At 37.6% G+C, this 12565-nt stretch overlaps 1 protein-coding gene across 2 annotated transcripts; it reads right to left on the bottom strand.

Moving 5' to 3' along the window:
• Window positions 1-7389: 7389 nt before the first annotated feature.
• On the bottom strand, window positions 7390-12268 carry LOC130729960 (uncharacterized). 2 transcript variants are annotated; one of them, XM_057581813.1, is made up of 3 exons: window positions 11974-12264; window positions 8901-9419; window positions 7390-8072 (listed from the first exon to the last, which is right to left on the bottom strand). In XM_057581813.1, exons 1-3 carry the CDS (start codon window positions 12208-12210, stop codon window positions 7842-7844), a joined length of 987 nt encoding a protein of 328 aa, XP_057437796.1. In that variant the 5' UTR covers window positions 12211-12264; the 3' UTR covers window positions 7390-7841. The 2 variants fall into 2 exon arrangements, with proteins under 2 accessions (XP_057437796.1, XP_057437797.1); XM_057581814.1 differs by lacking the exon at window positions 7390-8072 and adding an exon at window positions 8168-8485 and having other exon boundaries at window positions 11974-12268.
• Window positions 12269-12565: the final 297 nt, after the last annotated feature.

The following is a 12565-nucleotide window of genomic DNA, read 5'->3' as shown; positions in this document are numbered from 1 at the left end:
TTTAATGGATCTTAGAAATCTGGAGATTTGGAAGATGATGAGGATACCTTGCCTGGACGAAGGATTTGAAGATGGGAGGGAATTAACAGTGAGACCCAGCGGCGGTGGTTGTGGGAGATAGCGACCATTGCCTCTACACGCCCCACCGACTGTGAAACCTAGATCTGAACGGGGACGGTGGATCTTCAAATTGGGGGAGGGGGTTCTTCGCACCAGATCCTCAGCCACCGCGCCACTCCTCACTATCGTGTCTCGTGCCACCTCGAAAATAACCATGTGGGGCCAGCGCTTCAACTACCCAGTAACCACCACCGCTTCACTCCATGCAGATCTGAAACTGGAAGTGGAGGAGGGAGAGGGTGTTGTGGTCGTCGGGAAATGCGCCGACGGAGGAGAAGGAGAGAGGGCAAGGGTTGTGCTTGGAGGAAAGGGTTGTGGTGGGGTGCATGGTGGTTGATGGGAGGGATTTGTGGTGGAGAGGAGGTCTGGAGTAGATTCAGAGAAAAGATGAACATGTGAGAGAAATGTTTTTGAAATTTTCTGATGATTAAAGGATTAATGATTGATTAAGAAAATAAGTATTTTTATTTTTATTTTTATAAAAAAAACCGAAAAACCTCCTGCACCAAGTAAAAATGTGTTTGTGTAATTGTGCACAAGTTTTTACTTGTGTATATTAAAGATTTCCCTAAATTATTGTGAATTAGCATCCAAAGTAGCAAATTTGCAATAACTGATTTCCTCACAACTATTTTACTTTCACCTTTTCAAGTTACAAACCTTAGGTTGTGTTTGGATGGGGGAATATTTGAGGGGAATGTAATTTTAGAGGGTATTTCAAATCCCTTCAATTAAAATACCTTGTTTGGATATCTAATGTGGAGAATTCTCAAATTACTAGTAATTAAATGAGGTATTTTACTCAATAGGATTTAGGGTAATTGAAATCACCTCAAAATAGGAGGAATTTCAAATTCTTCATCTCTCCCTTAACCCTATCTAAATTCAGTAAAAAAAATTAATCTTGGCTAAAAACCCTAAAATCGGCCATAAACTCAAAAGTCAACAAAAAACTCAAAAATCGACCCAAAACCCTAAAAATTGGCCCGACACTAAAAAATCGGCCGAAAACAGAAAGATGGTCCAAAACCCTAAAAATCGATCCGACTCTCAAAAATCGGCTGAAAACTCGAAAGTCAGCACAAAACCCTAAAAATTTGCCGATAACCCTAAGAATCGGCCGAAAACGTGAAAGTCGGCATGAAACTCAAAAATCGACCCAAAACCCTAAACTCGGCTGAAAACTCAAAATTCGGTCGAAAACTCAAAATTCGGTCGAAAACTCTAAAATCAGCCCGAAACCCTAAAAATCAGCAAAAAAACTCAAAAATCAGCACAAAACCCTAAAAATCGGCCTGACACACAAAAATTGACCGAAAACCCAAAATCGGCCCATAACCCTAAAAATTGGCCGATAACCCTAAGAATCGGCCGAAAACGTGAAAGTTTGGCCGAAACTCAAAAATCAACCCAAAACCCTAAAATCGGCTGAAAACTCAAAAATCGGCCAAAAACCCTAAAAATCGGCCGAAAACTCAAAAATCGGAACAAAACCCTAAATATCGGCCGAAAACTTAAAAGTTGGCCCAAAACCCTAAAAATGGGCTCGATTCTCAAAAATCGGCCGAAAACTCGAAATTCGGCACAAAACCCTAAAAATCGGCCGAAAACCCGAAAGGTCGGGTTTTATGTTTTTCAGTCAATTTTTGAGTGTCGGGCTGATTTTTAGGGTTTTGGGGATATTTGAGTTTCGGGCCGAATTTCACGTTTTCGGCCGATTCTTAGGGTTATCGGCCAAATTTTAGGATTATGGGCTGATTTTGGGTTTTCGGTCAATTTTTTAGGGTCGGGGCGATTTTTAGGGTTTTGTGCCGACTTTTGAGTTTTCGGCCGATTTTTTCGAGTCGGGCCGATTTTTAGGGTTTTCAGACGGCTTTTGAGTTTTCGGCCGATATTTGAGAGTCAGGTCGATTTTTAGGGTTATGGGCCGATTTTTGAGTTTCGAGTCGACTTTCACGTTTTCGGCCTATTTTTAGGGATTTCTTGTCGTTTTAGGGTTTTGGGCCGCTTTTTAGGGTTGTGTCGACTTTTGAGTTTTCGGCTGATTATTGAGAGTCGGGCCGATTTTTAGGGTTTTCGACTGATTTTTAGGTTTTCGGTCGATTTTTGGGGTTTCGGCCGACTTTCGGTTTTTAAGCCACTTTTTAGGCTTTTATGTCGACTTTTAAGGTTTCGGTCTATTTTTGAGAGTCGGGCTGATTTTTAGGGTTTTCGGCCGATTATATTAAGATAAAAACAATTAAATGAAGGAAATTCATTTATATTACCCAAACAAAGAATTTTACAATTGAGCGAATTTCAACATTTTATCCAAACAATAAAATTTGAAATTCAAGGGAATTCAATTGAGTCATTTGAATTCCCTAGCATTTAAAATCCCTTGAATTTCTACAATCCCTCATCCAAACACAACCTTATTTCACATGGTTATAAATCTTATGTTCAAGAATAGCCCAGACATAATAAAATGGGGCGGACGGCCAAGAGAAAAATTTCCTTCACATAATAGTGTATATAAATGTTATACCCTCCCCCCTAAACAAAGAATCTCAAACCTTGATTCAGCAAAGAAAAATGACGACAAAAGACTTTTTACTTTTATATGGTACATTTGGTCATACTAGAATACTGGCTTTAATTTCTACATAATTATCATATGCAGACAATGATGCATCTAAGACCTCCATGTCTGCTGTACAGCTGTACTGTATTCCATTTTTGGACTAGAGTTCATTGTTTTCTTGTAAGAGATCCAACATATATTCTCTTTTGATAACTTCAAGATCATAATAATTATAATTGAAGATTAAATTATATACACGACCACCGTTTAGAATGGGGAAAGGAAATATAATGTAAAAAAGCCGGAACCATATCGATCAGTGTTGCCACTAAAGACACACCATTGAAGGTTTAATTTTATCTTTATTGAACCTTATTTGCAGATCTTCCACATGCATCCAGTAATTTTAAGCAAGTCCAGTACCATTTCATATGAAAAAGAAATTAACATAAGATATGGACAATTCGAATGAGATACATAATATATGCATGAGAAGGTTATAAGAACAATAATGATTTGTGTATACAAAGTTTTTTTGCGACACCAGCAGATTGTGGCGGTTCATAAAGTGTGTTACCGTTTATGTTATGGCACTTAGAAACGGTCACAAACTATAGGTTGGTGTCACCGCTCACCAGTATCGCAATAAAAGCAAGCAGTGTACATGATGAATTAGCGCAACCTCATGGGGTTCCAAATTAATATTGAATAAATGTCGTACTCTGCAGGATAAGTACTGTGGGTGCAAATAAAATTGATGATGAAACCATATAAAATTGAAAACGACACCAACAGCTTTACATATTGCAATGATAAACTAGAAGACGGACTATTGAGTAATTTGCGTGAGTGCGTGTGCCTGTATTGTCTCTTTCTGTGAGCTTTGTGAAAGATATCCTCCTAATTTTCATTATTAGCTCGTCTTTTCACCATTTACAGCTATCCCAAATTCTGGGTATTGATTCACTTATTGGAAGTCATAGCAATAGTGGATTCAAGTTATAAAGGAGAATGCTTCTGGGTCACCCACGGATGTAGACATTCACAATGGAAAAAAGAGAGAATGGAACGCAAGTTATAGATGTTTAGATAATGGTTATAATAGTCAATACAGAATGGTTATTTTTACTCATTAGATAAGCATTGAGTTGTGTGTTTGTTTAAATGTCGATGAATGTAAAATAGCGTTTGTTCAATCCAACATTTCACCGTTGATTTTTTTGCCCCGGAATTCACACAACTGTACATTGGGGAGAGTGGCCAACAGAAAAGCAAAAGAGCACCCAACATGACAAAATATTACTTCTTCGTAGATGCATTTTGTGTCAACGTCAACACAAACAGAAAACAAAACAGTGTTTAATGAAATGATAATGGGTTTGATTATGAGCACTCACTTTTACTAGAAAGTCTGTCATGTTGAAAAAAATTTGATAATTTGGGTTCTGAGCAAGTGATCTGACTTATGTTTTACGTTCCAAGTTCTTTAAATTTATTCAAGTTCTTTAAGTTATGAGTTTGTTTATGCTTCCATCTTTGTTGAGTCCTTTAATTTCTACAGAACTTATGTTCTTGGTACAAACTACCCTGCATTGAATATTCATCCCTCGTAATTTTCTATGCTCTTTGTTCTACAAGTCCAAAACTTGACACGCCTAATAGGACCTAACTTGCTAAAGAGAAGTGTCTGAGAAAAATTACGTAAATAAAGTATTATCTAGCTTTATGTTCTTTTAAGCTTATTTTCATAAGCTGTTTAGATCAACTTGTTGAATATCTATTAAGATTTAGTTTATTATTAGTCTTATTTCATAGAGATATAGTTAAGATTTGTTTATCTATTTTAGATTAGTATCTATTTAAATAGAGATGATATCTATTTAAATAGAGATATGTTTAGATAGATTTAGTTTCTTTTGATCTCTTTGTTAGTCTATATATATTGTAGTCTTTAGTCACGTATTATCAATGAAATACAAGTATTATTTTATCAAATTCAAGTTGGTATCAGAGCAAGTTTCGATCCTACCGCTGTGAGGGGGCTCTTCCCCCGTGAGCCCCCTCATGGTGACTTTCCAAATCTCTTTGGATTTATTTTTCGTACTTTGCTTCCGTTGGTTAGTTCTAGCCGTTTTCTTACGACCTCGTTTCTTTCTGATTATGGCTCCCTTTCTCTTGGAACCTAGTGATCCTTGTCACGTTCTTGGCAGTCACCATTGACGTTCAACACTGTCAACGTCCCTTCACTCACGGCTTCACTCCTGGCGCGTGATGTTAACGCGCCGGCCTCCAAGCATCCTTTCGCTGTCGTGATTGCACAGACAAGGTCGTCTTCCCCTCCTGGTGCTATTCCAGGGGTCTTTTTGCCCAGATCCAGAGTATTGTTTGCTGTTCTTGGAGGCCTACTTCAGATTTTTCTATTTATGTGCATGTGTGGACTTACTTTATTTCTAAGTGGTGGTAAAGCTTCAGAAGAGGTTTTTGTTGGAGCTTTCCTTTCTATTTCATCAACAACAGTGGTATTAAAGTTTTTGTTGGAAAAGAACGCTACTAATGCCCTTCATCTTGTGATTCTCCTATGATTTCTTCGTCAATTTCCTTCTTTGCCAATTCTTATACTGAATATTCGGTGTAGAAACCACAAAAAAAGATCATTGATCATTACATCTGTGGCGATTTCTCAAAATCAGTTTTTCATAAATTAATGTGTTAACAGTGATAAAGTGTTCGACCAACATCATTACAATTCTGGTTCATGACAAGGTTGAGATTTTCTTGATGCAACAATTTAAGCGATTTCAGATTTCGCAGATTCACTCTTTTTTCCTACTGTGCGTAAGGGGCAAAGTCTTTACCTACTCGTTGGAAGTAGGCACTGAAGGGCAATTTCAAGCCTCAACAACTTCTGATTACTGCATTTGTTTGTGCTTGTCTTTAATGGTACATAAAAGTTTTCATGTTGCTTTAAGCAGTGGTAATATTAGAAGTTTCTGATGAAGCCAGAATGAAGCACCACGTGGCTCTTTGGTCCAGTCCAATTCTCAATTAGTGTGTTGGGTTGCTCTTGGTTTCTTGGTTTTGGTTGGCACAGTTGTGGTTTTAGAGTTGGAAAAGATTTTTGGATTGTTTTTGGGAATTTCTCTCTCCGGCAGCAGCGGCTTCTCAAGTTAATTATTTTTGTTACAAGCTATGCATATGATATATATGCTCTAGCTTGAGGGGAAGTGTTGTGTGAATTTCTCTCTCCGGCAGCAGCAGCTTCTCGAGTTAATAATATTTGTTACAAGCTATGCATATGACATATATGCTTTAGCTTGAGGGGAAGTGTTAGATATTGTTAAATATCTTAGAGACTACAGTCAACCACTGCAGCCGGATTCCAAGCCACACGCCTCCCATCTCTCTGCGTGTGAAGTTCACGCGCCGCTCTCTCCGCGGCTTTGTTCTCGCTGGTCCTCTTTGTGTATCAGCCAGGTTTGGTTTTAAGGATCCTCTGTTTTGACGTGTGTTGTGCCTTCACAATTGTGATCATTCGGTCTTCCTCTCCCTGTTTAGTTTCTGGGTCAGCTGTTTTGACCCTGTTTGGACGTTTCTCGTGCCATATCTCACTGTTGGCCAAGTTTGGTTTGGTTTGGTTTGGTTTAGAGTTTTAACTCTGTTTTGACGCTCAGGTCCACATTGGTTTTTGAGATTTGAGTTGTTTGCGTCTCATGGTTCGAGATGCTATTATTATATTGATCTTGGCTGACTTTATGCAATTTGGTTTGGTTTGGTTTTGAAGGTGATAGTGTCACCTTCGTTTGTTTTGTCTCGATTGTTTGGTTTTCTGGTTTCAGGGCTTTAGCTGCGAGTTGCGTTGGCCCACTCTCTAGTCGAGAGTTATTGGTTCTGGTTTTAGGGCTTCAGCTGCGAGTTGCGCTGGCCCATTCTCTAATGTTTGAGAGTTGTCTGTGTCAAAGTTGACATCATTGTTTGTCTTAGAAGCCATCAATAGATCGACCTCAAGTATGTTTTATTTCTGTGTGGTTGTTGTTGGTGAGTTGTTGCTTCAGCCTTGTTTTGTTTTCGGGCGTATTGTTGCTGGTTTTTTTTCGCCCTTGTTTGCTGACTCAACTACCCTACGACACTCCAGAAGAATTGGTTTTTGTCTTGCATCAGTTTCAGCCAGATCAAGTATGAAAAATTGTCTTTTGCCTGCCTATGGATTTAGCAGAAGTTTGAAAGATTATTCAATTCAGAGATTCGCCAAGACTGTCATTATTAGGGGAGGATATCTATTAAAATAATTTTCTTCTTGGGTTCGATTTGTTACAAGCTTAAAGCTAAATAAGCTTTAGCTTGAGGGGGAGTGTTGAATATCTATTAAGATTTAGTTTATTATTAGTCTTATTTCATAGAGATATAGTTAAGATTTGTTTATCTATTTTAGATTAGTATCTATTTAAATAGAGATGATATCTATTTAAATAGAGATATGTTTAGATAGATTTAGTTTCTTTTGATCTCTTTGCTAGTCTATATATATTGTAGTCTTTAGTCACGTATTATCAATGAAATACAAGTATTATTTTATCAAATTCAAGTCAACTTATAAGCATATATCCATACAATATTTTCAACTTATTTCAATAAATTTCTCAAATTAGCTTATGAGAATTATATGGCTAGCTCATCTATTTGGGTTTGTGAAGGGGAAAAACCTTGAAGAATCTTAAAATGCCCAGAGTAGACCAAGCAGCATTGTTTCTCCCTTAAATGAAGAGTACATTGTATAGACCAAAATAAAGAGTACATCGTTCAATATAATTCCATGCAATATGATGAGGATATTATGCCTCTATATAAACTAAATCAAATTATGCCCTTATCCTCCTAATTTAAGGTGCCAAGGATCAGTTGCAACTTACTCGGGTTCCTTGCAGGAACAAAGGGCACCACCACTGGAAATTTAATCTTCTCTACCAAAGCAAATGCAAGGATGAAAAAATCTGAAACAAATCACAATTCAAAATCATCTCACAACAATAATAACTCCCCCCTTAAAAGGAAATTTGGCTGGAATATTTCTTGAGCAACTCTTACACCCATCATCACTATACTCCTTGAGATTAAACTGATGTACTTTTACAAAACTGAATCCAGACAAAAAGTTGGCCTTTCAAGCAGACTCTGTTTCTGTACCGCCCTCATTCTCTTTACTGATTTCACTTGTAACTTGTTCTTCTTGCGGTGCTTCACTTTCAGGCTTAGCAGGTCCTGGACCAGCTGATACCTTCACCATTGATGGCCGTAAGAGGCGGTCACCAAGTTGAAAACCCTTTCTGAATTCTTGGATTATGATGCCTTCCTCAAATTCAGTAGAATCCTCTCGCATAATTGCTTCATGTAGCTTTTATAATTAAAGTGAAAAATGTAGTTTATCAGAAAATGCTCATGACAATCAATCTCTCATACCTTCAGAAACCACTAAAAAATTGGCAAAAATAGAACAAAGTATCTAGCGTTTCATTTAGGCAGTAGCTGGTGCAAAAAGTTGAGTCAAACCATCTTACAAGCATCCAACTGAAAATAATTCTTTAACTAGAAACATGAGCTAAGATTCTTATACAAAATTTACTACAAAGTCTTTTTTCCTTGACTTTGTACCACAGTTTTGAACTCACCAAGTTGGCTCGAAACAATCAACAATTGCTTGAGTTAAAATCGTATCCAGGTCTTCAGGAAACCTGAACAAACTTGATAAAGTGTTTGAGAAATTTCATCAAGTACACGATTGAATTTCGAGCCAACTGGTTTGCGAGCCTGCATCAATCATAATGACAGCATTACACTAAAAAATAAAAGGAAGAGGTCGGACCAACATGTTAAAAAAAACTTAAGAGATTATTCATGGAAGGAAAGAAGACTTAAAATAATATTGCAATAATCCCGAGATGATATAAATTATATTGCAGACGCCAAACAGAACAGCACATTAGTGCAGTGTCACCGACAATATTGAAAATTATACTAGCTGGTGCACAACAAAGAGACATTTTGTACTGAGACAGATTTACTAATATAAACTGTTTGATGCACTACAGCCTTTAAAAATTTAAATTTATTAGTTTGTTTTTTAGATAAAACATTATGGCAAGCAAGATAAAAATATTTTGTTTTGGGGGAAAGTGAAATCTACTTGAATTCAACCATATACTAAAATTACTGATTAACTTACCAATGGATCAAAGAATTTTCCAACTGTCTCCACTGGTTCAACTCCAAGTGAGGTTAGAATTTCAATGAACTGTTTATATATACTCTGATAGCTGTTGCTTATTTTCTCCTCAGCTTCTGTCTCCACCTTAATCTGAGCTTTTGCTCTCTCAAAATTATCCAATACAGGCAACAAACTCTCCACGACTTCCCCCTGAGCATTTGAGACCAGTGAAAGGCGATCTCTCTCAGTCCTCTTCCTGAAATTGTCAAAGTCTGCACCAATCCTTAGAATCCGATCTTTTGCTACTGATAACTCTTCAGATAAAGAAGCTATTTTCCCTTCAAGACCTACTTTCTCATCTTCGAAGGATTTTAATGATGATTCCAACTCAGCAACTTTGACTTCATCATTATTAACTAGTGCTTCTTTGTAAGATTGCAGTAATAGTAAGAGAGGTGAAGCAGGTATTTCACCAGCATCACTCAACTCATTATCATCTATACTATCCTCCACACCAACAGCACCATCTGAAGAGTCCTGTTACATTAGTGTATCAGAAATTTGAGATAAGACAAGGAACGAAAACTATAACTTCATATTCTCGATATAGAGTAAACCGAAAAAAAATGGGATTACCTTTATAATTTAAAGATATCTTATTTAAGAGCATCTCCAATGCATGGTTGCTAGTTGGGTTGCTTAAATGCTATTCTGGTGGGCCCAGACTGCCACATAGGATTTAAGCAACTCATAAGCAACCCAAGCAGAATTCACTCCAGTGCATGGTTGCTTATTTTACTTTTAGTTGGACCCCACGGTACTTCATATGTTTATATTTTTTATTTCCACCTAAGCATGACTTAAATTTAAATATTAATTAATATTTATAACAATATAAATATATTTCAAATTGAACATGGTATGTTAAAAAAAATTAAACGAAATGCATTACATTATATTAGGAGATACATTGAGGTTTGTGGATTTGAAGAATTTTCAAGAGTAGGAGATGATTGAATTTTCAAGTACTCACAGTAAGCTTGAAAAGAAGAAGGATCCATGGAATATTGTGGGAAGAAAGAAATTGTGTGGAAGTGTAAAAAAGTGTGTAAAAAAACTGATATACGTGTTATTTATATTAGATACATTGGCATTAGCTTGAAAAAGAATGATTTTTTTCTCAGCTTGGGCCAACGGTCACATTTAATGGATTTTTTCCTTATATTGATTTTTTTCCCCTCATATTGGACCAAAACGACAGGGAATATTGCCTCAATTTCTCTCAAAACGACACTACCTATTCACTCAATCTCTCTCACACGTTTCTTTACCTCACCCACCGGATTCATCAACATTTACTTATCTCACCAACCACATTCACTTTTCTCTCGAAGCTTCTCCATCATTCAAAATCAAACCATCCATCCATTCTTCTCACCTTCTCTCTCGAACTTTCTTTCTCCCTTTCTCTCAAACCCATTCTCCCACATCAGCCTTCTCAAACCCATTCTCCCTTTCTCTCGAAGCTTCAATCAAGCCCACTCTCCCACATCAGCCTTCTCTCCCATTCTCCACGGTCCTTCTCTCCCTTTCTCTCAAACCCATTCTCCCTTTCTGCTCTGAGATCGAAGCTTCTTTCTCTTCTCTGCTGAGATCGAAGCCTCCATCCTATTCCTCTCAAACCCAGATCGAAGAGGGCGCCACAAATCTAGTTCCCTCTACTTCCTTTCACTTCAGTCGTGTTGTTCAGAGGCATATCAGAGGTCAGATCGGTGTTCAGTGGTCCAGATCGGTGGTTTCCACTAAATAAGTGTTCTACCAGTATAAATAAGTGTTCTACCAGTATCTTACTTGTAAGACCCAGGGACACAGCTGGAAATAAGTGCCAAAATCTTCAATGAGTTATTTTCTTGTAACTTTTTTTGTTTTAATTTGTGCCTAAGAAATTCCAGTTTAGTAATTGTAATTTGGAATTCCTATGTGATTAGGTGCATTTCTAGATTAACTTATTTTGTGGAAATAATCACATTTTTTTGCAGCTAACTGAGATGACTTTCGAGGAAAAAATAATTGCAACAACATCCAAAGGTTTTTCCCAACAAGTGGGATCAGCTAGATGGATTAAACAAAGTCATAATGTCCTACTATAACGATAGATCATTTAAATCTTAAAACTTTCTTAATGATTTGGCTACTTGTTTTCTAAAAATAAATAAATAAATCGTACTCAAAACATAAGCTGAAACAATCATGAACCAGGTTGGAAAGACAAGAAATCTGAAAGGTTATTATGGTACACTATAAAAGCTGAATTGTCTTCTTTTCTGGTCAGTTACACCAGAAGAACCAACCATTGGCTGTGTTTGACTCTTCCTTTGCTCTATTCTTCTCTATTCTTTGGGTAGAACTCAAAGTAACCCTATCTAGACTCTAGCAGTACACCACTAGTTCACCTAACTCTAAAATTTAAATATTTCCTTCCTCTCAAAATCATTCAAGTTACACAATCCATAACGCAAAATAGACATGTTATCGGAGGTCAGTTCACAGGACCGATACGATACTTTTTTCCGACGAGGGACTAAAACTAATAATTTCCCATAATAGATGAACCAAAAACATATTTAAGCCTTAAAACTAATATCTCCCTAACATACTTGAGGTGGTGCAATTGTGCAAATACTAGAAAGGGGTAACCCACTCAGTGAAAGTGCAACAGAATATTGTCCTCGAGCAAGCACAACCTAGAATACTCAATCTTCATTTCCCAAAACATATTTACATTCTACTCCCACTAACCAAAATTTCAGCTTTTTTCTAGTACCCTAATCATTAACACATTTCAAATCATTGCCTCAATATTGTCAACACATTATACAATACAAAGTTAACCTAATAAGGGAAATTCACATCCTTCTGAATATTCCCCCAATTTTTAATACTAAGTTCACAGAACTGCCTCTCATTTCAACACAACCCTAAAATTCAACACAAATTCGCAATATGAAAATTCAATTTGGTTCCAATGCCACCTAGAAACATGGTAAATTGATTAATTGACAAAGAGTAGAGTTAGAAGAAGAAGACTCACCGCAACCTGAACCCCTGGTTCTTGAACTTGAGGAGCCTCGGTGTCTCCGCCAAAAGCAAAAGGCACGAACCTCGCGAACCGCAGTGAGGGACTGGTGGAGAATCGGAGAGAGGTGAAGAGTGACGGCCTCCGCCTGCACGTGGAAGAAACGGCGACGTAGGAGGGTTTCGGGGACTTGGAGGCGGACGGCGGAGGTGGTGGTGGCCGGAAGGTGGGAGTTCTAAGGACGGTGGCCATTGGCGTTGGAGCGATAGAGAGATAAGGGCGTAAGTGGCGGATGAGCAATGTTTAGTAGGTAAGTAAGACCTTGGGAAAATGGTGGGAAAGGAAGACCGTTGGATAGGTTTGTGGTTTAATCGAACGGTTGTGGTTATTGGGTGTTCATTGGTTTGGTGGAAACCCTTGAGAAAGATCTGGAACTATCCTGAGTTGGCTGACTTGCTGTATGTTTTTATTCATTACTGTTCTTTTAGATTAAAAAAAAATTCTCTAGGGAAATTTGGAGTGAACGATGAAATTGGTCTTTAAAAGCGCGGGTTGTTGACTTGTTGGTGAATTCGGCCCCAAAAGAAGTAAATACTGAGGGCCCGTT

Source organism: Lotus japonicus, chromosome 1, assembly GCF_012489685.1.
Source record: "Lotus japonicus ecotype B-129 chromosome 1, LjGifu_v1.2".
NCBI lineage: Eukaryota > Viridiplantae > Streptophyta > Magnoliopsida > Fabales > Fabaceae > Lotus > Lotus japonicus.
This window is presented reverse-complemented; position numbering and strand designations above follow the sequence as displayed.

What these genes read in the sequence shown, in the direction of transcription:
- LOC130729960 (XM_057581813.1), bottom strand. Translation starts at nt 12,210, where the DNA reads ATGGCCACCGTCCTTAGAACTCCCACCTTCCGGCCACCACCACCTCCG. An exon ending in AACCAGGGGTTCAGGTTGCG is followed by an intron (nt 9,420 to 11,973) that starts GTGAGTCTTCTT and finishes CTAATGTAACAG; the next exon opens with GACTCTTCAGATGGTGCTGT. An exon ending in GAAAATTCTTTGATCCATTG is followed by an intron (nt 8,073 to 8,900) that starts GTAAGTTAATCA and finishes TAATTATAAAAG; the next exon opens with CTACATGAAGCAATTATGCG.